This window comes from Ochotona princeps, chromosome 20, assembly GCF_030435755.1.
Source record: "Ochotona princeps isolate mOchPri1 chromosome 20, mOchPri1.hap1, whole genome shotgun sequence".
Lineage (NCBI taxonomy): Eukaryota > Metazoa > Chordata > Mammalia > Lagomorpha > Ochotonidae > Ochotona > Ochotona princeps.
Window position 1 is genome coordinate 9,650,049 of NC_080851.1, and position 24,862 is coordinate 9,674,910.

General features: G+C 49.5%; 1 protein-coding gene across 4 annotated transcripts in view; it reads right to left on the minus strand.

The window, feature by feature from the left end:
• Positions 1–2,504: 2,504 nt before the first annotated feature.
• The window catches only part of CDK6 (cyclin dependent kinase 6), a 191,018-nt gene continuing 168,660 nt past the window's right edge, over positions 2,505–24,862 (minus strand). For all 4 annotated transcript variants that reach the window (XM_004582299.4, XM_058678225.1, XM_058678226.1 and 1 more), the window contains 3 exons: positions 10,099–10,149; positions 5,374–5,509; positions 2,505–3,781 (listed from right to left, as the gene is read on the minus strand). In XM_004582299.4, coding sequence (XP_004582356.2) covers positions 3,635–3,781; positions 5,374–5,509; positions 10,099–10,149 — 334 coding nt within the window. In that variant the 3' untranslated portion in view covers positions 2,505–3,634. The remainder of the gene's footprint in view (positions 3,782–5,373; positions 5,510–10,098; positions 10,150–24,862) is intronic.

Here is a 24,862-nt window from a genome sequence, read left to right on the forward strand (position 1 = left end):
TCTTTACTCACCAAAAAGGTCAGAATAGTGTATCATTTATTCACCAGTAAAATGTAACTGCAACCATTCAGAATCTAGTTAATAAGTTCTAGGGCATTCTGAGGACTACTGAGTAACCAGCTAAACAAGTGCTAGGCAAGAGTTATACCCATGCAGAAGAAATCATTAGAACCAAGTCTTTTAAACTGCTTCTTTAGGGCCTTCTTCAGATTTTAAATTTTCTCTGATAACACCACCTTGTGGAATTTACTGGAATATACAAAGTCCATCTCAGAGCTTTTTAAGAAAGAAAAATGATTTCTCTTTTCTACTACATGAATCTCATAACATTGCTGTAGTTGTATCTAAATAGGTGTCGGAAAAAAGCTTATTGACTTTCAGGCAGCTTGGTGACGGCAGCCCTTTGGTTTCTCTAAGTGCATTTCCCAAGGATGCTACAAAGCAGAGAACATTTTGAAAAGGTAATTGGCACTTCATTAAAACAAAACAAAACAAAAAAAACAAATAAACAAAAAAACCCAAACAGAAAATCTGAGTAAGGGAAAAAAGACATCACTTTTAAGAGAGGCAGCTGCAGTGCCATGAAAGCTCGGGTCATCGGAAGCTTCAAATGTCAAGACGGACAGCGCCACACTCCGCAGTCAAACTGCCCATCCTTCCCCGAGCAGGAACATGCTCAGAGATCAACATCTGGTCCGTTCTCATTTTCACTTACAACTGCAAAGCTGAGATTCTGCTCAACCAGCGTGAACTATTTTTAGGCGTTCCCCTAGGATAAATGACAGCAAGTGCTTCCTGAAGGAAGGGCAGGCGGAAACACCCTGGGCCTTCCTGTGGACAGGTTCCCGTCTGCTTCAAAGGAGAAAAAAAGTGGGAAGTTTCAATCCACCCGGCTCCTCCCAAGCTCTCCGGAATTCTGGTTCACCCTCTGATAGCTTACGATCACTAAATGGACACAGTTCTTCTGATTTGTGCATTGCGCTGATCCTACCCTACGCAACGGTTCCTGGTCTGGCACTCCAATGTGATTTGACTGGTCACCACATTTTTACTTGTGAGAAGCTGCCCGGGGGCAGCGTGGCCCTCTCAGTTAACCGATGCAGATTCCCTAAGTTCTTCCTCCCTCATGTGTGTGTTGCATGGGTTCTCACGTCAAGGCTTCCTGCATAGGGCCTGGCATTCGGCACTAGGGAGCTGTAGGAGGCACATGGGCAGCAGCCAGGCCAAAGGTAAGCTGGGACAAACTCTGAACAAATGGCCACAATGCCCTTTTGGGCAGTGTTGTCAGAAGACAACATTCCTAACACTAAGACATCTGTGCTTGCATTTTGTTGCTTTTGTTTTACAAACACTATTTAAGGGATAAGCCAAGAAAGTAGAATGTAGGAAATAAAAATTGAGCTCTCTACTTGTTTAAACCCTAAAGAATGCTGAAAAATTCCAGTTTAGAACAGCTGCATTTTTTTCCTTAATCTTTAGTGAACTTACAAAAACACTCGGCAGAAGCAAAATTTCAAATTATGATCGCCCTAAGATGGACACCACCCAGAGAGCTCAGGAGAGTTGGTGCGGTGATGCAGACAAGTCCACTTCTAGGCCCCAGCCAAACTCTCCCAGCATTGTGACTGTCGAACAAGGCAAAGGTGAAACTCACTTGTCTGGGCGAGACCAGGAGCACATCAACCTGGGTGGGACCGTCTCAAGCATTTTCAGAGCCGAAAGGTGTGGCCAGAGGAAGGGACTGGAAACCATTCTTACAGCTATTTTTTCCCTTTATCTCGCGCTAACCAAGAATGGCTCCTGATCCCAGAAGCTCAAAGAGAGGCTCCTGATTTCTCTCCTTTTGCTCAAGGCAGTCCTGTATGAAGGAAAGCTGCGAAGAACTCAGCAAGGCTGGATAGGGCATACACAACATCAGAAAACATTTTTTTTTTTCCTTTTTTGCTGAGAGAAGCACTGTCTCTTCTTTGAAAAATCCTGGCTCTAAATATGATGTAACTGTTGCGCGCTCTCAAAAGATGAGGCAGAAAGCCAAGGAAGCTGAGCTCCCCAACAGATATGGTCCATGTCAACTGAGCACATTTGCCTGTGTATAAGGCCGCGATGGGATGGACCCTATGGCGGGTAGAGCAAACGAGTAAAGGCCCTGCTCAGGCTGGCCCTGCAGAGCGCGGGCCGACACCAGGCAGCAGAACTAAGCGCAGCCCAGGATGAAGAGACAGCTTAGCACCTACAGCAGACACTCTCCCAGATACTTCACGGATAAAGCACCCCACGAAAACGCCAAACACCAAGTCCTAGTGACCAATGATGCCTGTGCCTGGGGATGCGGCAAAAGCATCACAGCCTGGCAAAGCCTGCGCCAGCGTGAGAGCCCAGGGGTCCTCCGGGGATGTGCACAACTGAGGCCATAGCCACGGCCTCAAGCTGCGCAGCCTAGAAGGTTCCTGGAGAGCAGGCAGTGGGCAGTAGCAGCAGTCCATCACCATTTCTGTAGCAGTAGCCGCTGGGACTGCAGGGGCTGGGCTGGGCAGGTGGGACACTTTGCAAGCAAAGGCAGTGCCTGGTGGCAAGTACAGTGTCCCAGGCGGGGTAAGCTGAAGGCACTCCTGTCGCTAGAGGCACAAGAAGCTACTCTTCAAACCCAAGCAGGAAACAGTCAACCCTGAAACCCCAAACCTACACAACTAACAACAGAAAGGTAATAATGATGTTTCAGGTCAGGAAACAAAAGGTTTTACCTATTTTTTTTAAACCTATTTGAGGTACACTCTCTAAAACTATAACAAGTAATAAAAAAAGTCTCTAGGATATTTTCCAAAAGAAACAATAAAAAGCATGATACTATAAGAGAAGGTTAAAATAGGCTTACGAGTAAATCCAGCTTTTCAAAGAGTAAATAGAAAGCATGCTTTAAAAAACAGGTCTCTTACAACATAATTTTTTTTTCTTTTTTGCTGTGTGTATAAAACTTTTATCCTCTACAACTAGCAAATGGACCGCTTTTGGCCAGAAGGGAAACATTGAGAACGTGAGGGCACAGGCTCAACTTTCTCCCCCGAGCAGACCCTAACAGTGAATCATCCTGGTGAGCCAAGGCTTGTTACTTATTGATCACCTTGAGTCTTTAAAATTGAAGTATTGGTGCTGTTTACAAAAAGTTAACACTTTAAGAAATCACTGAACCAATTTCCCTCTCTCTCTCTCTCTCTCTCTCACACACACACACACATGCACACACATGCCACTCTTGGAAGTACCAAGTGAGGCCCAGCAGCCGCAGGCCGATGACACCACTAATAGCTGTGCCTGGAAACCCACTCCACATTGGGCAGCATTAAAGGTCAGAAAAAGGAAATGGCAGCACAATTGGTCAGCAGCTTCTCTTCCTCTGGAGTTTTTCCAGGTTCTTGAAACAGACAGACAGACAGACACACAAACACCAAGCACAATCACTCTTGCATTGATTTCAGAACAGTAAACTGGGTGGTTTTCTCGGAGGAGCAGAGCCTGTTTGGTAGGTGGTGGCCGCAGGCCTGGGGACAGTTGTCCTTGACAACTCTGCAGGGTGTGCTCGGGACCTGGCAGCCAGCAGGTGGCCTCCAGACGATGGGCTCCAGGCAGTTGGAGGGCCTCAGGCTGTGTTCAGCTCAGAGGCGTTCTGGCTGGATGGCAGGTGGACATCTAGGCTCTCCTTGCCCCTCTCCAGGTCCTGGAAGTACGGGTGAGCCAGGGCACCATAGGCAGATATCCTCTTGGCGGGGTTAAAGGTCAAGCACTTCTGCAACAGACAAAACAGAAGTGACTGCTGTGAGAGCTGGCCATGTGAGTGAGCAGCTGAGGGCACAACTTTCTTTCCATGGTCTCGGCTGGACTCACGACAAGAATGAGCATGTCTTTCAAGCCACTCCAAAAAGTGGGGTCAGCACCACCTCTTGGGGCAAGGCAACACCTTTTGGGCCCACCCAGAAGGCCTCTCCAAGGCATGGCACATGTTCTCATAGCTACATGCCTACAACTACAGTCACAAGGTCAGGTCTTCAGGTGTTAACAATTGCAGTGCTCAGGTCATAGGCTTTCTCTTCACTTTTTACCTTGCCCCTTGGCCCATCAGTGAGTGGCCCCTTGTTCAGGAGCAAAGGGTAACTACTGAATGAGGGTGCCAAAACCTGGACTCTGGGGAGAGTTAAGGGATAAAGACGTGGCTTGGCAGGTCTGCTTTCTCTATCCCAGATCATGTTCCTGATTACAGCTTCCTACCATTGTATACCTGGGAGGTAGTGGCTGAGTGTTTGGATTCCTGCCAAGCAAGAGGGGGAGAGGGAGAAAAAGACAATCTTCTTTTGGCTCATTCTCCAAATGGCTGTAATGGGCAGGACTAGTGCTGGCCAAAGCCAGGAGTCCAAATGCTTAGGCCATCTTTTGTTGCCTCCCATAGACATTAGCAGGAAGCTGGACTGGAAGCGAAGCAGCTGGGACTGCACTCGGTCCTTTGATAAGGGATGCCAATGTCATGAGTGGTGGCTTAGCCCACTAGGACACAATGTGGACTCCTATTCATTTTTATTTATTTGAGAGGCAGAGCTAGATTGAGAGATAAGGGGGTAAGAGACCTTTTTTTACTTTATTCCCCAAATGTCTGTGGACAGTGGGGTTGGGCTGGGTCTAAACTAGTAGCCAGAATTCCATGTGGGTTTCAGGGACTCCAGTACTTGCACCATCATCTGCCACCTCCAAGGCGCTTTAGTAGGGAGCTGGCTTGGAAGTGGAGGTGGGACCTGACTCCATGCACTGCCTTTTTGGTTGCAGGCATTCTAAGCTGAGGTTGAATTAGCAACACCTACCCTGGGGGCAGAATTCTAGAGCTGGGAGCCTGAGTTCTGTCCCTCCAGAATCTGAGAAAGAGGGAATCAGGCGGTGATGTTATCCAAGGCAGGGCATGGGACAGAGAGGAGAGATGTGGGGATGCCATCTGGATGCCAGAATGTGTCCCTATAGGGCTACCTGGAAGCTCCTTCCACACTGGGCACTTGGTGCCAGCAGAGAGAGAGAGATAACTCTGTGGCCAGATGGGAGTTTGGGTGAGAATCTCCATGTGGAAACCTTAAAACACTGTTAGATGAGTGGATTCCCTCCTTTTGTCTCTTTAAGAAGAAGGAGGCTTTTAACATTAAAAACCTCACGTAATAATGCTGTTTATGGGGGAAATTTCCACATTGGAACTACTAACACTCCAGGTGCTGAAAGCAAATCTGGGGGAGCACTGCAGTCTTGGGTCTTCCACGGCCTCACAGGTGCCACCTGGAGCAGCAGCTGCATGACACCTGACCCACCACACTGGGCAGGTCTCTTAATGGCACCGTGCCAACTTACCAGAAGGAGATCCTTGCCCAGCTCATCAATATCGGTCACAAACTTCTCGATCGGCTGGGCAGATTTGGAATGAAACGCCTGCCTGGGAACAGCCACGTCTCTGGGCCAGTCCTCTTCTCCTGGGAGTCCAATGACACTAGGAAAGAACCACAGGTGCCATGAGCACTCGCTTCAATGTCAACACTCTCTGCTCAGCCCAGTGTGGGGAATGGCAGCTTGGTGGGGGCAGGCAGGTGGGGCCTGGGGGCCCAGGATCCCTCCACTCAGAGTTCCTGTGACAGGGTGGTCACGGGGCATAGGGGAAACCCAACTGTCAGGTTTGCTGGACAGGGACAGGAAGTGACTCCATGTTTGGTACACTGGAGGAATGGAGAGGTGCATTCCTTGGGTGTCAGCCCTGCCAGGGCAGCAGCCCAGCACCTGTTCTGGCCAGCAGACCTGCACGGCAGTCTTGGTGCCCAGGAGTGTCCCTTTCCGGTGGGCTACTCCAGCCCTGGTACAATGCTCCTCCAACATGCGTTACCAACACATGGCTGCATTTTTGACCAAATAATAATTCTCCAAAGAGCCATTACTTACATTAGAATCTCACAATAAAAACGAGGCCTCTTAAAGGGCATGTTCTTCCTGCTTTAAATCTCAACTATATCATAAAGCAAGTGTTTGTATGCCAGAGTGAGCAAAACATAAATTGAAAGACCAATGTTTTCTCTGAAAACTTTTCTGGGATCAGAAAGGTGGAGAATAGCAAGTGACAAACATACAAACACCCAAAAACAACAGCAAAACAAAACCCAACTAATTTGGGAGGTAGGCAGACCTGGTTAAACTGTTATTGGAAGGTAAGAACAAATGACTCGGTACCTTTATGAATACCACAACGGCAATGATTTTTGGCAATAATGAGGCTCTGTGGTATTGGAAACACATAACTCTGCGTGGCATGGTGCCCAACACACATTCAACACCAACACATTATCTACTGTTATCTCTAACAGAAAGAATGCTGCTAATCCCAAGGAGAGGAAACACTTCCCTAGCACACTAGAATCACCAACTTGCTTCTGTTTGTTTACAAGTAACTTCAGGCTCTTTGGAATTACTGGTAAGTTTTGCGGCCCTGCACAATGTATGCATTATATATTATTTAAAACGAATGAACAGGTGGGTAACTGGGCTTGAACAAGTAAAATCAAAGGATGTGAGAATTTGTATCTAACTCTGGATAACTCTCTCTCTTTTTAAAGATTTATTTATTTTTATTGCAAAGTCAGATATACAGAGAGGAGGAGAAAGAAATATCCTCTGATCGCCGATTCACTTCCCAACTAGCTGCAATGGCCAGAGCAGAGCTGAGCTGAGCCGAAGCCAGTAGCCAGGAGCCTCCACGGGTCTCCCATGCGGGTACAGGGTCCTAAGGCCCTGGGCCATCCTCCACCACTCTCCTAGGCCACAAGCAGGGAGCCAGATGGGAAGCAGGGCCGCTGGGACTAGAACCAGTGCCTGTATGGGATCCTGGTGTGCTCAAGGTGAGGACTTCAGCCACTAGGCTATTGCGCTGGGCCCTGGATAACTCTTAAGTAAAAGAAAAAAAAATAACAGTGTAGAGCAGAGAAAATCTCCAGCTATTTCAGCACTGGGGCATACTGTTACCAGAACTGCTGGGTAAGGAGTGGTTCTGGCATACGGTAGAGTCTGCTCGTTGGCTTGTTCTCACTAGGACCACGGCCCAGGAAGCAGTGCTCCCCTGTGCTGGATTCTGGCTTTCAGGAAGATCCATGTGGCGGCAAAGAAAGGCCAGGTCCAAGACTTCACTTGTGAAGGGTAGAAGCCCTTGTCATCCCTGCCCGTCACAGAGGGGCAGAGGGTGATCTTGGACAATATCACATTATTGAGACAAAGAGGCCCATATTCAATGGAATCAATGGACACAAATGACAGCATGAGACATATACTAATATGCCTAACAGCAAAGCCTACAATGGGAATAAAAAAGAAAAGCAAAACTGCCATTATCAATTATGAAAAGAATGGCAGTATGTGCTTAGAAAAAATAACACAGGATACAAGAAAAAAAAGGATTTTTACTAAAGACTGAAAAACTGTCCTTGAATCCCTTTCAGCTTTTAGCTCCTTACCAATGGCGTGGGAAGAGCAGCAGTAGATGGCCCAAGTCTTTGGGCCCCTGCCACCCACGTGGGAGACTAGGAAGAAACTCCAGGCTTCTGGCTTCAGCCTGGCCCAGCACTGGTCATTGTGGCCATTTGGAGAGTGAACCAGTGCATCAGGTATCTCTGTTTCTCCTTTTCTTTCTGTGCAGTTCTCTCAAACTAAAACAGGGGCCAGTGCAATGGCCTAGCAAGCTAATCCTCAGCTTGGGCGCTGGCATTCCTTATGGGCACCGGTTCAGCTCACGTCCTGGCTGGTCCACTTCTCATCCAGCTCATTGGTTGCGGTCTGGGAAAGTAGTAGAGGATGACCCATGTCCTTGGGTTTCTGCCACCTGCGTGGGAGACCTGGAAGAAGCGTCTGGCTCCTGATCGCTTCAGCTCCTGCCATGGCGACCATTTGGGGGAGTGAATTAGTGAGCTGAAGATCTCTCTCTGTCTCTGCCTTTCAAATAAAAATAAATGAATCTAAAAATATATAAATGCAAGGTCACACAGCGTGTTCTGTCATGGAGCTCACAGTGAGCCTAGCTGTCCTTACTCCAACTCCAGTATTTTCACTTCTAGTTAATTATGATGCTGTTCTGAAAAACTCACTGAAATGTCACAGGCTGACAGCACTGTTTCACTTTGCAAGTACTTGCTGTTCTTTGAAGCTCTAAATCTTTCTGGATATGGCAGGCTGTGTCTCCCTGCAAGAGGGTGCGAACATGGCTTTCCTCTCAAAACAAAATTCAGCCAGCAAGGACCTTCACAGCTGCCACAGAGGTGTGCTGAAATGGTCAGTGCTTGTGTCAAAATCCACTGTTTGGACACAGGAGAATCTAGATCTTAGAAAGCACAACGCACCCTGGAAAAGCTGGTAGGGTTCAAAATGTGCAGACAAGTGCCACTAGGGTGCGGGACTGTCCCTGTAATACATTCAGAAAAACAGAACACAATTTTCATGGAATGGTGCCACAAGCCAGGAAGTGAGATATGCAGGCCCGCAACACACGGGGCTTCGCAACCCTTGGCAGCCGGCGCACCGGGACAGAGGGGCCAAGACAGGGCTGGCTTTCCTGAGGAATCACACGGTGAGGGTGCTGGATGGATGCTCCTTCCGACTGGTCTACCGCCCTGGCCTCCTGTGCGAGGGGGCGGCATCAGTGCTTACTACAGGTGCCAATGCTGAAGATGGACTTCACTGCCCGGGAGCCGTCCGCTTGGCCAAACAGGCAGTGGCTTTTGTCCAGTTGGCCACCGGTGTGCCTGGAGTTCCAGGTCCCCTCTTTGGGATCCCGTGCACATGAAATCTGTTCAACTCTTGCGGGGAAAATCAAAGCAGCCAGGTTTATCCCTGACCTGGTTAGTGAAGCAGGAAGCCTTGTGATGACTCTGTCCACCTCCAGGGTGGCATGCAAGTAGGAACCATAGCAGAGGCAGCTGCCCTGGACCTAGGAACCCCCAGAGGCGAGGACCTCAGCATGTGGCCCTTGGGCCTTGAAGGCAGGGGGCTGGGGCAGGCCGCAGTCATCAGGAGGAGCCCTGCCCACTCCCAGGACGGTCCCACATTTGAAGCAGTTGTGTGCCGAAACACAGGCTGTTAACACACATCTGCTGTCTTTCAGCAGCACTGTGTGGCAGTCCTACAGGCTTCCAGTCTCATAAGAACCACTGGGATCCCTAGGTAATTTCCTGGGCCAGCAATCAGCTCTGCTTATGGTCAGAACTCCCATCTTCTCTTGACTACGCCCCGCATTCTGACAGAGACCGGCCAACACGCATGTACGTGCACGCGTGCACACACACACACACGCAAAGAACGCCATGCTGCATGCTTGGCCCTGGTTACATTCTAGACATGAAGGCACGCATGCCCCACGTACACAAACACGCAGGCAGGAACAGAGGTTCTGTCAGGCACTGAGCAACCCCAGCAACAAACACGAGGGCCCCGAGGATCTGTGCACGGGAGGAGATCGCATGGAAATCACACGTCAGTTCCATTTTCCACAGGTGGAGACGTTAAGGTACTCAGAAAGAAAAACAACGTTGTCGCACAAGCACCTTCTGTGTGCTGGGCTCCGTGGACACCCAGCCCGGCCTTCTGCAAGGCACCTCCTCCAGGCTGCAGGCCTTGGAGAACCTCCAAGCCCCATCTGGACGTGCCAAGGAAAAACAGGCGTGTGAAGCATGCATCCTTGTCCCAGGTACACAGAACCAAGAGAAACCGACCATGGGGACCCCCGGGCAGCCTGCCTCTGGTGGTGGGTGCTTCTGAATGGACCACAAGCAGACAAACCATCTCAATTCCAGAACCAAGCAAAGAAAGAGGAACAGTAGGAAGACCTGCAGGAGCAGCAGCCGAGCAGGGGGCTCAAGCCCGGCGTCGCGGGGTCTGCAGTACACTGCTGCTGCTGCCACTTCCCCACTCACCGCGCCAACAGTAGCGCTGTCTGCAGCAGCCGCGTGGGTGAGAGAGACAAGAGAAAGGTTCCACGTGAACCACAGAGGAAAGGCACCATGAACATGACAGTGCTACAGCCGTTGGTGTAAAAGGACACGTGGTACTTACTCCAAGATCTTTCCTAGCTGGTCCACATCTGAACTGCCGCGAAAAAGAGGCCTAGAAGAATAAAGACAGGTTTTTAGACAAGGACCGGGTTATATGCCAGTTACATCTGTCATTATTCGGCCTTAACAGTGAGCAAAGTATTCCTTATGGGTGGGACACAGAGAATCGAGACATCTTAGACAGATGTTTAGTCTAATGTTAACTTGTCTACTTTCAGGCCTGATGCTGTCACATAGTGGGTCAAGACACCACCTACAACGCCTCCATCCCACATAGGTGCCTGTTCAAGTCGTGGCTCCTCATTTCCGATCCTGCTCCCTGAACATGCTCCTGGGAAAGCAACTGAAAAATGGCAAAAATGCTTGAGCCCCTGCACGAGTGGGCGACCAGGAAGAAGCCCCTGGTCCCTGGCTTTGCTCTGGCCCAGCCCAGGCTGGTGCAGCCATTTGGGGAGTGAACCACTGGATGGAAGATCTCTCTACCTCTTCATCTCTCTCTGTAATTCTCACAGATCCTGGGAGGCAGCAGTGATGGGCCAAAGAGTTGCTTTCCCCTCAGTTCAGTGGGAGAGCCGGGAAACTTCCAGCTTCAGCCAAACCCCACCCTGGCTGTTAGGGCCTGTCGGGAGTGAAGCGGCACACGGGAACTCCCCTCCATCTGAACCACACGATCCCCGTTCCTCTGGTAAGGATCTGCTTGCATTTCATTGACATTAGGATCTCGCTCACTCAGTGGTGTCTATCCCGCTCACTCAGTGGTGTCTATCCTTGCTCACGCTAACACGGCTCCCAGCATCTCCAGGTGCGGGTCTCCCAGTTCTACATACTGTTCCATCATGGCATACATCAGCGCCCTGGTCTCAGCTGCGGTGGGGGGTCACTCTCTGGGAACGGTCTTGGATATGGCAGGAGCCACTCCTGGCTCCATCTTCATGATTATATTCCCTTATTTCCTGCCAATATTATTGCAGTATTCATTACGAGTTCAAAACCTCATAAAAGGCATTTAAAATTTTATTTATTTTGAAAAGCAAAGAGAGACAGGTGGTTCACACTCCACAACAGAGGGCTGGGTTGCGGCAAAGCCAGGGGCCTGAGGGCATCAGGGACGCGGGTACCTGCGCTGTCCTGTTGCCTCTGAGGATGCACAAGAGTAGACGTCTGGGCCACAACCGGAGGAGCTGGGACTCGAACCTGCACTGTATATGGGATGTGGGTGTTCGCAGCAGCGGCTTATCCTGCGGTATCTCAACCCTCAATCTCAATCCTGGGTTTCAGGGACACTTAAGGACATCCTGGTATTTTCCCACACAGACCAAAGGAGCCGCCAGAGGGTGAGGTTTTCCACAGCCCGTGCCTTGTGCTATGTCTTATAACAGGCACACAGTTACTATTTTATTGATTCTGTATATACCTGTGGTACACAGGAAAACACAGGATTCCTTGCTTAATGGAGGACAAAAAATTATTGTCCAACAGGATTTGAAAAGTACTTGTAATCCATTAACGGGGTCATAGGCCTTTTTGTGTCAGACATAAACTTACACAGCTGTAAACCTGACCTCTTACATACACAATAAATTCACAATAAACAGACTTGCTATGCAGGTCCAACATGCAGAAGCCCACAGAGAGTCATGTGATTACAGTGGTTAACAGACACTTTAAAATTCCTTACCCATTCTCCCTATTTATGTCATTATTCCTGAAAAAGTTTCAGTGAAAATTAATGTCTTTGTGATGATATGAGTTGAACTGTGTCCTTCCCACACTGCTGTGTGGCAGTCCAACCAAGCTCCAGTACATCAGAGTGTGCGTATTTGGGAAATGCACCTTTGAAGAACAACAAAACCACAAGGTGACCAACTGCAGTCCAGTGCCAGCTGGCAGGGGTCTGCGTGAGGTGGAGCATGGCCAGGTGTTCCCCAAACAGACTCGTATTTAATCCTCACAAGGCCCAGGAGAAATGTGACACTACTATTACAATCATCCCTCTTTTCAGATGGGAAAACAGAGGCACTGCAGGTGCAATACAACTGAAACCAAAGGGATGTGGCAAATTGCAGACTTAAAATTCAAGTCAGGTTTGGACCCGGTGCAGTGGCCTAATGGCTAAAGTCCTCGTCTTGCAAGCCTGGGATCCCATGTGGGCACCGGTTCCAATCCTGGTGGCCCCGTTTCCCATCCAGCTCCCTGCTTGTGGCCTGGGAAAGCAGTAGAGGACGGCCCAAAGCCTTGGGACTCTGCACTCGCATGGGAGATCCAGAAGAAGCTCTTGGCTCCTGGCTTCGGATTGGCTCAGCTCTGGCTGTTGGCAGCCTCTTGCGGAGTGAATCAGTGGATGGAAGGTCTTCTTCTCTGTCTTTCCTCCTCTCTGTATATCTGACTTTGCAATAAAATAAATAAATAAATCTAGCATTCAAGCCAGGCCACAGTGTTTTGGTTACCCAGATTTTGTGGGACTCTGGCAGTCTCTCCAGTCAAACTTCTGGGGGAGAAAGGGCACGGGGACCCTGAGCAGCACAGAACAGGCCTGGGTGCTCACATGCTGCTGGCGTCCTTGGGATCCTGTACCCAGCCTGCTTTGCAAGTGTTTGAACGTCTTTAAATCCACACTCTTCCTTAACAAGGAACAAGGTGATCTACCAGGCTGACTGACATCCTTCTCTTCGTGAACATCCTGACGTCTGGCTGCTTTGGTCTGACTGCTGGGGTCCCTTCAACAGGCACAGGCTGAACCCCATGACCCTGTGCGAGAGCAGAAAGAGGGGCCTTTCAGGGTTGCCCCTCACAGCTGGGCCTGGCACCCTCAAAACACGGATGGCATCCGTCCATCCATCTCCTCCTTTCCACCAAGTTGAGTATGCGCTCAGGAGGAACTGTCGAAGTCTAGTCCCACCTGCATGCTGCCCGGCCCACCCTCCAGCCCTGTGAGTGTGAGCCACTACAATGTGTTCAGGAGGGGAGGTGCCCAGACTCAGACCTTCTGTCCTGGCAGCTGGACAGCATGGAGCTCACAGAAACACAGGGGAAGTTAGCTTGGAATACCTGGAAGCACTGCACAATAAACACTTTGGCCTTGGCCACCGGGAGCCAAACAAGGCAGACTACTTTATTATTTTTTTCAAAGATTTATTTATTTTATTGGAAAGGCAGATGTACAGAGAGCAGGAGTGACAGAGAGGAAGATTTTCCGTCCAATGATTCATTCCCCAAGTGAACCGCAACGGCCGGTGCTATGCTGATCCGAAGCCAGGATCCAGGAACTTCTTCCAGGTCTCCCACACGGGTGCAGAGTCCCAAGGTTTTGGGCCGTCCTTGACTGTTTTTTAAGGCCACAAGCAGGGAGCTGGCTGGGAAGTGGAGCTGCCGGGATTAGAACTGATGCCCATATGGAATCCTGGTGTGTTCAAGGCGAGGACTTTAACCATTACGCTATCGCGCCGGGCCCAAGGCAGACTACTTTAAATGCACACTTTCCCTAGGCTAAGTTACTTGAAATTCCTACCATTTATGGAACATTTTAAGTTAGATAAACAGGAGCACAATCTCCGATGATATTTGGGCTTAGTGGGAGGGAGCCTTCACATCTGTTGCCCTGAATATTTCTCTAATTGGAGAAATGATTCAGCTAAAATACACAAATGAGTCGGACGTGGCCAGTTCTTTATGACAGAGAGCTGAGCTGGAAGGGAAGTGGAGGCAAGAGAGAACCTAAGACTGAAAGACTCGTGTCGGACAGGTCCTGGGGTCCCGGGGTCTCTCCCAGGAGCCGTGCGGGAAGATTGAAGATGGCAGGAGACGACACCCTGCCTCACAGCAATGAGGAGGAGGCTCACCAGAGGGACAGCCAGGCAGCTCTCTCGTTGCTGCAGGGACTGGGCCCAGGGAGCACAGCCACAGCATGCCACGTACGCCACCTCGGGGACACACGTCTCATCCTTTTTAACCATGTCAAGCTTAGCAGCACTTGCTCTGACAAGTAGCAACCCGAAGCCTTCAAAAATATTTCTTTCTATGACATGCATATTTTGGGGGAGATGAAATAAGATGGAAAGATGATATTGACCAAGACCATCTTTAAATAAGACTGTGTAACTGACAACACACACAGTACTATGGTTCTACAGACATTACCCACAGCAGGACGTTCGAAGTGTCTCTGGTGGCTTAACCAAGTGTGCACAACACTATGTAGAACATGTACGTCATGTGCGAAAGGCCTCTGCTGGGTCCAACAGGATGACCCTACACCCAGGACATAAGCCTCCTTTTCCTCCAGAAGATGTACTTCACTCTCAGGACAGGATGTTCTCTTGCATCAGCCCTTCTGCTGTCATGAGCAGGAGCCTTGGTCTCTCTGAACACTCTCCCCACTCCCAGGTAACAACAACACAGCGGGGACCACTCACAGGACCTTGGCACGCCACACCTGGAAACCAAGGTATCTGATGATGCTTGGGGGGAAGGGGAAACAGCCTAAACCTGCACATTGCTGCGAGTTCTTAGGGACACTCTCAGGAAAGAAATTAAAAACATCCTATTTATTAGCTACTTACTTTATTTGAAAAGAGGAGTGCTCTCTCCCACACACTGGTTCAAACCAAAGTTGGGAGCTGTGTGTGATCTCAGCTCGTCTCCCATGAGGGCACCAGGGACTTGACCGCTGACGCCATCACCTGCTGTCCCCCCAGGGAGCACGGCAGCGGGAAGCTGGGATTCAGAGAGGAGCCGGGACGTCCATCGAGGCGCTCTGGGATGGGATGTGGGCAGCCAGGAGGGCCTCACTTGCAGCATCCATCACCTGTCCTCTTTCTAAAGCAAGTGCTCCTCATTCCACACAGGCGCGGTGTTTTGGCAGTTTTTGGGACAAGCTCTGCCCTCTGGGCCTCCCTGGGTCTAAGAGGTGCAGTTTCAACACTGTGTGCCTCTTTTCCTTCCTGGCAGCTGCCATGCAGATTCTCCAGGACGTCTGACCGGGGATGGCCTGCCCAGGAAGTGCATCCTTCCTTTACTGTGTCCTGTGCCCCCAGCAACCGTGGGCCTTAGTGGCCTGCTGCGTAAAACAGAGCTAAGGCTGCACACACCCGACAGGACCAAGTCAGTGCGATGAGGAATATGTGTACCCTCTCCCATAATGCCCAGCTCTGAGTGGACTGACTACCAGGAGCTAAACGCACGTGCACGCAGGCTCATATGGGAACGTGGTGGGGCATTTCCCCAGTTTGTGGACACTACATACAGACATACAGATGATGCTGGGGCAACTCCCACAGCCTTTCCTCCGGGTTCACTGAATATTCTCTAACCACTGCAGCTGTTACAAGAAGGACCATGGCTCTTATAAAGGACCGAGGCCAGAATTTCCAACAGGGATTCCTGAACTCTTAAACTGATCATATCACTTGCTTTTTTTTTTTTTTTTTTTTGCAAAAACTCACCCACCAGGCCTTCACAGACTTTAGCAGTGAGGTGAATTTTCTCAGGTCCAATTACAAAAGGTACTTAGTTTCAGATTATACGCCTTTTTAAGGGAAGGACTTAAACAGCATATACATTTCATTCACAATCTTAATGAGCAGGAGAAATCAGCCTTAAGAGTCAGGGTATGTTTTCCAGGAGGTGAGAAGTGTCTACTGATATGTCTGTTATAGAAAGGAAATGATTCATGCATAATGGAAGGTGAAAGATTTCATTGAGCTGAAATACTTCCTTTGTACTCAAAAGACAAGGCAGGCCTGGGTCCCCCTGGCTCAGCACCTCTCTGACCTGCATTTGACCCTCAGGTTATGCTGTTGCTGCTATCTTTCTAGATTAACAGAGGAATTTTCCAAGTCCATAAAGTGAACTTTTGAAAAATATCGCGCTGGGGAATATCTGCTATTTTACACTGGCTTCCACGTCCCGTTCTAGACTTATTTGCTGAGTTAGAAAAGTTAAGTTATCGCCTTCAATGACCACTTATTCAAATACCCAGATGAAGCAGAAAATCAGTTAATGGATTTACTTAGTAAACATTAATTGCGTGATCACCCATTAAGTACACACTACTGCAGTTGGCGTTGGGAGATGGAGATATTATGCATTAAATACACATGATATTATAAAATAAATACATGTAATGTACTAATATATACTAAAGTAGAAATTGACATGTAATACATTTCTGAAAACATATCATTATAAATTTAAATACACACACAGCATCCACTCCTCCACCCCACCCTCTGAGACAAAGTAGACAAATACACGATCATGAGCTAGGGCAGTTTACTGCATTTATAGGTGGGCAACAGAAGCCCACCATTTCATCTTTCCTGGAGAGTCTGGAGTTACTGTAGGCTACCTACCCTCACACAGGTGAAGCCACTTACCAGAGCAAAGCCAGGCGCGACCAGCAAGATCGAAGCAGGTTTTAGGAAGACTAACGTGGCAGGGGCTTGTGGTGTCAGAGAGGGGACGGGGCGCAGCCACGGAGGACACTGGGCAGGGGCAGGGCGTGAGGACAGCGGAGAGATGAAAACACTGAGGAAAGACTGGGTGTGACTTTGAAGGAGCGGGAGAAAGGATGCTGGAGGATAATTTAGCTTCAAATGTACTTTATAATCCACAAGTGTGAAATACAACTGAAATACACTCATGATTGTTTCAAAATATACATTTTCTGAGTTCTTTTAAGACTATCCAAATGCACTGATATCTATGTTTTATTTTTTAAAGATTTAATTTATTTTTATTGGAAAGTCAGATATACAGAGAGGAGGAGACACAGAGAGGAAGATCTTCCGTCCACTGATTCATGCCCCAAGCAGCTGCAACAGCTGGAGTTGAGCTGAACCGATCCAAAGCCAGGAGCCTCTTCTAGGTCTCCCATATGGGTGCAGGGTCCCAAGGCTTTGGGCTGTCCTCAAACTGCTTTCCCAGGCCACAAGCAGGGAGCTGGATGGGAAGTGGGGCTGCTGGAATATGAACTGGGGCCCATATGGGATCCCGGTGCAAGGTGACGACTTTAGCCACTAGGGTGTTGTGCTAGGCCCTCTATTTGCTTTAAAGATTTTTTATTTTACTTGGACAGTCAGAATATTAGGAAGAAAAAGAGAGAGAGAGTTAGAGAGAGAGAGTGCTCCTATCTGCTGGTTCACTCCCCAAATGGTGTCAACGACCAGAGCTGGACTAGTCCGAAGATAGGAGCCAGGAGCTTCTTTCTAGTCTCCCATGTGGGTGCAGAGGCCCACGAACCTGGGTCATCCTCTGCTGCTTTCCCAGGCCAAAGAGAGCTGGATCAGGAAGTGCAGTAGCCAGCACACTGTTACGTCACTGGCCCCTGTACAAAAATCTTTTAATTGCATTTTCCAAGATCCTTAAAAAATTTTGAGACGCAGAGAGAAAGTGAGTAAGACAGTAACAGAGCAAGCATATCCACCTACAGTGTGCTCTCACAAGAACTGCAATGGCTGGGGCCATTGCTGGAAGCTACAAATTTGCCCCGGGTGGCTCCCATGGCAGGAGGAGTCCGAGTCATCCCTGCTGCCTCCCGGGGTCTGTATTAGCAGGAAGCTGGAGTCAGGATCCAGGCTAAGAATCCAACGCAGGCACTCTGACATGCCATGTGGACACCTTAACGCAGTCTTTACTGCTAGGTGAGACTAGTCTCTTGATGAACTTTTAAAAATATCCACAAGGGGTCAGCGTTGTGACGCAGCAGCTGATGCTGCAGCCAGCACCATCTGTATCCCTTATCAGGGTCACAGTTGAGTCCTTGCTGCTCTGCTTCCGAGCCAGCTTCCTGCTAATGCACCTGGGAAGGAAGAGGAAAATGGTCCAAGTACTTGGGCCCCTGCCACTGACATGCAAGAACCAGATGGAATTCCCAAGCTGCTGGCTTATGGCTGGCCCTGCCTGGGCTGTTGTAAACCCGAGCATGGAAGAGCTGACACTCCTCATTTCTTCCTGTTGCTCTGCTTTTCAAATAAAAACATGTATCCTCAACACCAAAGAGAACCAACAACACATCCTCACAAACATGTGAGCATCTACAGCAGTAATTACTTAGCACATGGAGTGTCCACAACCCAATGTCCATGAGATGAAGAATGGATACACAGGCCGTGGTGCAGCCCTACAAGGAGTGTTGTTCAGTTATCAAAAGGATAAGGCATTGACGCAACAAGGATCATCCTTGAAACTAAAGCAGTCAGTCATACAAGACCACATCATACCCAAGTCTACACGAAGCAGGCAAACTACAGAATGAGAAGCAAGCTGACTGGGTTCCTTGCACAGAGGAACTGCATTGCCTGTGTCCTTGTGCAGTCTGCATGCTGAAGTCCCAACCCCCGAGGTGGTGAGATGAGGAGGTGACTGGGTCCTGCACAGGTAGAGTGAGTGCCTGCAACTAGCCCCTGAGATGGAGAAGTGGAAAGAGACAGGAGAGCGGACAGACAGAGGACAGACAGCCTCTGGTGTCCTCGCAAATGCCCACCACAGCCAGGGCCGGGTCAGGCTGAAGCCAGGGCAGTGCAACTCCAGCTGGGTCCCATGGAGGTGTCAGAGGGCTGAACAGCTAAGCTCCCAGGAACGAGCATTGAGAGCAGATGGGGGTGTCCGAAGACGCAACCTGAGCCACTGCAGCCCAACACCTGCCTGATACCTGCTTCCAGTGTCATACAGGGTCACAACAGCCACTGGGAGCTCTCTGAGACCAGGCCTGTGGCCAGTGCACATACCTGGTCACCCTGTGTGGGCACCAGCGGCCCTCAGAATGGATTGAGTGGTTGCCACTTCTCCCTGCATCCCTCAGGGACAGTCCTCTCATGAACAGCTCTCGTTGTTCATCCCTAGGCGACTCAAGGGTGAGTGAGTGAGTCTGCACAGACACGTACTTAAGAACAGATGCACACACCCCCGAGCCAGAGGAGTATCGCATTTACACCACTGTGGCTATGCATGCTTCCACTGGCCTGCACTAGGATACTAAAACTCGAGGCTGGCGGCTGCTGCTGCTGCCTCTCCTAAAACTCAACCCTTGCCAAAACCCTCCCAGGATCCACAGGAAGGCAGATTAGGAACTTGGCCCTCAGGGGCTTACTTCACCCAGGTATGCAGGCGAGGCCTGGGCTCCTCCTTGGAAGACAAAGAAAGAAAAAGTGTGGCAAAGGCCAGAGAGAGTCCAGGATGACAGAGTGTGCAGCCCAGAGAAAGGGCCCTTGCTAAGCGCAGGAAGACAGCAGGTGAGAGAAGGCCGTGGGAGGGGAGGCTGGGAGGAGGCAGGGAAGGGGGCCGACAGGGGGAAGACCTCCTGGGGCAAGGCAGGGAGGAGCCGCTTCCAGGAAAGCTTCACACCTCCCTGTCCACACAGGAGGGACCAAGAGTCTGGTCATTTTCTTAAAAATAAATAGCCGAGTTTTTTCTTATTACCAGATGTGAATAATTTATGGCTCCATAGAGAGCTCATATTTACTGAACTATGAGTAATTTCCTTGTGAGGCGGACAGACAGAGCGAGAGGCAGGCACCCTCCTCATGCCAGCCTCTCAACTCAGCATGAAGAACAAAAATTAAACCAGAGCTCGCCAAAATTACTGAATCAATTAAGAATAATGTGTGTCTTTGCAAAGAAGGGCAGTAGGAAGGAAAGAGAAAGAGAAAGAGAGAGAGAGAGAGAGAGAGAGAGAGAGAGAGAAAGAAGCATCTTCCATCTGCTGGTTCATTCCCTCAGCAGCCAGGGCTGGGGTCAGGCTGAAACCAGGAGCTGTTTCCCAGTGGGGGTGCAGGGGTCCCCAGCTGCTACCTCCCAGGGACTATGTTAGCAGGAAGCTGTATCAGAGGCAGAGCTGGGATGTGGCCGTCCCAACGGGCCAAACGCCTGGCTGTAGTCAATTTTACATGTGACTTAAAAAATACTAAGTGGTCATTAAGATGAAAAAGTCATTTCCCATCACTCCAACAGATGCTAGGTGCCAGAGCCAGCCACCTCTCTTCGGGGCTTATGTTATGAAAGAGGCTGTGTTCTCAGCAGCGCCCGGCCCTGTCTGAGTCGCCTGGGCAGCTGACAGAACACGCTAAGAGCTGGAATCCACTTCCCCGCAGTTTCGGCAGCTGGGAGGTGAGAAGCTGGGGGGCTGGCAGGATGTCTCGCCAGCTCAGAAGCTGTGCCAGGGTTCTCTCCCTTGCTGTGTCCTCCCGTGGCTGGGGAGGGAAGCAGTAAGCCTGCCAGTGTCCCTCCTCGCAAGGGCACAAATCCCACTGTGGAGCCCCAGCTTACCGAATGCTGTCGCACGTGCAGAACCAGGTGGCACAACCACGCTCAGTGCCAGAATCAGAGTCCAGGACTCAAGCACTCCTTGGATGGACTTCCTGACCACTGTCCTCGCCCCATCAGATGTTCACTCCTCTCCTGTCCTCTCCTCTGGCCTGCAGGATCTCACTCTCACTGTAACCAGTTACTTGAATAGCCCACCCTGGACCCGGGGCCATTTCTTCTTCCTCACAGCTCATTTCCTGCCAGTCTAGCCATCCACCAATCAGATGTAACCTGGCATTCCACCTGAGAATCCCACCCCCAATCTTCCAGCCCCTTCCCCAACCCCACCCACTCACCAATCATCCCTAAGCATTCACCTGCAGGCACCAATCCCCTGGGGCCTGCCCTCAATCCCTCCCAATCCCCGCCCCCCACACCTGGCAGACAAAAAGGCCCCCAGGTGCGGCTCTCTTTTTTGCTCTTCCTCTCTCCTCCTTCCGGCCTCCTTCCCCCCTTCCCCTTTCCCCCTTTTTTCTCTCCACCACCTCCACCTTGTTCCTGCCCTACTGGAATAACCTCCTAAGATACCTCGTTGCGTCTGGTGTTTTCGGCTCATGGTAAAGAACCAGGTTGCGGGAATTAGCTGCGCGTAATAATATTGTAATATCCTATGAACTAGAACTAGAACTGTTTTAAATAACTAACACTCACTCCACTGCTCGGCCAGGAGCCATTTCAAGATGAGGAAAGAAAATGACCTGGCACAGCAAGTTTGCTGCTGGCTAAGTCCTAACTGCATTTGGCCTCTACGCTGACCCTCAGGCCAGGTGGTTTGCATTGGATAACAGCTTTACAGTCAGACACAAAACTCCATGGCACACCTACGAGGCTGCAGCTCCTAAGGGAGCAACCTACACATGACGCCTTACTAAAGGAGTGGGGGCAAGCACAGATTTAGGGCTCCCAGCGAAGCCACCCGACCTCCCAGCCCAGGCTCAGTGCTCTGGGCACTGGCTGGTGGATTCCGCCTGTTCCCAGAGCTCAGAGTTTGGGCTGCTCCCCTGTGGTCATCCTAGCTGCTGTATTCACATGTTTAAGCTGGGCTGGGTACAAACTGCCGTGACAACACAGTGAGGACTCAAAATAGGTTATCATGGGTGGCCTGGGCTCTGGGCTTATCACCACCATCCCTGGGAACAACTGTCAAGTGGAGATAGCCACCCCACCAGGTGGACATCCTCACACCCTCTGCATGCTACTGGAACATCGTTCTGTCTCCCAGCTGCTCACTTTGCTTCATGTGGCCTTCCTGGGACAGCAAGGAAACATTCATGGGGACTTCTCCTCTGGAAGGGAGCCTTCGTCACTCTTGTTCAATACCCTGTGACACAGGGTTGGGGTGAGGTGGGCGGGAATAGAGTAACCAGCCAAGGCCGTGTGCCCAGGACAGTCACAGTTCTAGTGCTACAAAACTCCCCAGCATTGTGGAAAACTTTACTATCTCAAGGAGAAGGAAGAGGGTGGTGGGTACCTTGCTCAGAAGCCCAAGAGAGTGAAGAGGGAATTTTAAAGAGAAAAGAGAGGTACAATGCAACATGCATTCCTGCTTCCAAACAAAGATGGATTCCCAATGAAACTGTTGGACATGTGTAGACAATGGGACGCTGGACTGTCTGACATTGTACCAGCAATGTCAGGGTACACTTAAATAAGAGACTTATGGAATTATGACTCTTTGTGAAGGACTATACAATTGTAGCAACATGGGGAAAACCTGTTGGGGGAGGAATTTGGGGGGATCCCAAATAAAATAAAATTTAGAAAAAAGAAAAAGAGAAAAAAAAAGAGAGAGTTCTTTGTTGTTTCAGTGAGGTAGGCCATTTCTTCTTTCCTTCCTTCCTTTTGTCACATAAGCATGTCTTAAAACCTAGCAAGGAAAATGGCCTAGCTGGGCAGGTTTTGGCTTCCTTTTTCTCCTTCTTGGAACTTGTTGCTATAACAAAGAATTAGACCACTATGGGCTACCCCCCCATCCCAATTCAAGATGTTACTTCTGGCACCAGCATCCCCCATGAGCACTGGTTCTAGTCTCAGCTGCTTTACTTCCCATTAGCTCTTTGCTAATGTGCCTGGGAACGCTGTGGAAGATGGACTAAGGCCTGGGGCCCCTGCACTCATGTGGGAGATCCAGGTTGGGTTTCAGGTTCCTGGCTTCAGCTTGGCTCAATTCTGGCACTCACAGGCATTTGGGGAATCAACTAATGCATGGAAGGTCTCTTCCCCATTTCTCTTACTGTCATTCCAATAATATATAAATATATCTTAAAAATTTTTTTTACCAACAGCAAACCACCTTATACAACTACAAGCCTCCTCTCTGGCAGGAATGGAACACTGCCTGACGTTAGTCCACAGGGTTAAAGCAACAGTTGGAAGAAGTAACTGCTCTGAAAGGCAGCTACCAGTGCGTGCATGTCGCAGTCAGCTGCATGCAGAGAATTTGACTTGTTCCCTCCGATGGGAGTGACAGGCTAGAGCTGGGTTGAGGAGTCTGAGGTGCCACAGAGAACTAACTAGCCAAGTGAGTCGAGCTCGCTTTCCTTGATAGCCTGACTTCAAAGAAATATGCAGGATGCCAGGTCAGAAGATGGAAAGGACAGTTTATCTCACAGAAATCTCTTACTAGTAAACACCACACACATCATTGTCTGCAAAACGCGGCTTTCAAAACCACTTGTAGTCCCCGGGCCATGGTCGGGTGGTTCTTTTGGGGCAAAGGGAACCTTGGGCTTCCTGCTGCGGGTGTAGCAGCCTCTGTTCATCCACATGCTTGCGGAAACTCGAATGGCAAAGGCAGCCAGCTGTCAGCACAACGACACCTTTCCAAGGCTGACTGGGGCGGGGGAACCATCGTTACACATTTTCTGAAATAGAAGTGCCTGTTGGCAAACAAAAAATTTTGCTCAAAAAGGGAACCTAAGTCACTAACAAAGTATAACAAATGATACAAAATATCCTCAAACTGGATGCAAACATTGGTTAAAAAAATACTCCCAACAGTGAAAAACCAACCTCATTCCCCACCCCCCATTGAAACACACACACACACACATACACACACAGAGTAATGTGTTTAGCACATAAATAGAAGCTCTGGCTCTGGAGTTTCAGTGTTGTTGTTTACATGTTGGTCCTGCTGACAGATTAGTGGAGTATCAACCAACAAAATCAGCATGTTTCTCCAGAACCAAGAGCCAGCTTAACTCTTCCAAGGGTTCATTTACTGCGTGGATTTGAGAGGGAAAGGAGAAAGAGACGTGTCCAACAGCCAGTGACAGGAGGAGCTGGGAACTCACTCAGGCCTCCCCATATGGATGACACGAACGGACTGATCTGAGCCATCACCGTTGCCTCCCAGGGTTTGTATCAGCAGGAGCTGCAGTCAGGAATCAAAGCCAGGTACTTGGAAGGGTGACATGGGCTTACTAACCAAACAGTATCTAAACTCCTAGACTAACGCCTGCCTCTGCACTGGCATTTTAAATGATGGGTGGGCAGTTACTTTATTTCTTAAAAATCTATTGAGCTTTTGGAGTTACAGAGAGAAGAGAGAAGAGAGAAGAGAGAGAATATCTTGCATCTAATGCTTCACTCCCTGAATGATCAGGTTGCAGCCAGGAGCCTGGAACTCATCTATCCAGGTCCCTCATGAGGTAGCAGAGGCCCAAGCACCTGAGCCTTCCTCTGCTGCCTTCCCAGGCGCATCAGCCGGGAGCTGGACTGGAAGGGGAGCAGCTTGGGACAAATTACAGGATGCCTACACTGCAGGTGGTATCAGCCTCAGGGCCAGCCCCACCTCAGGGGTAGTAAGTATTTTTAAAAATAATGAATATTTTGCTGATTGTAAAATGCATAGGCATTGAAGAAAATCTGGGAAAAGGAGAAAGGTAAGAGAAAAAAAATCCTTGTGATTTTCATTTACAAGCAGATAAGCCTGTATCTCTCCAGATCTTCCCTTTCTGAAATAACCTTATACGGGTACTGTGTGCCAGAGCAGCCCTGGTCCGGGCATAACACAGAGACGAGCGAGTGGGCGGCAGTCATAACAAAGCCGGGCTCAAGTCCACTCAAACCTTCCGAAGCAAGGGATCAAGGACACGTTTGAAAACATGACCTGCAGCAACATTTTCACCTGCATCTCACAGCAGGGAGTAGGCACAGTTTTCTCTTTTTCCTGTATGAGTGGTAGGAACTACTGGTCTGCTGCGTGGCGAGCCGTTCCCTTCCAGCACGTTCTGGGTGGAATCTAATCATGTGTGATAACCCAACAATTCAGTCCCGGAAACAAAGCCCACAACATTCCTCAGGAATTTCATAGATTATCTAGACAGAACAGACTCACTCGAACAAGAATTTTTTTTTTCCAATAAAATTTGAAGAATGTAACTTCTCATGTTGCACACACTGGGTGTGCGACAGATGCAAATTCAGATTGTGTGTGCTTCCACGGACCTTATTTCTGC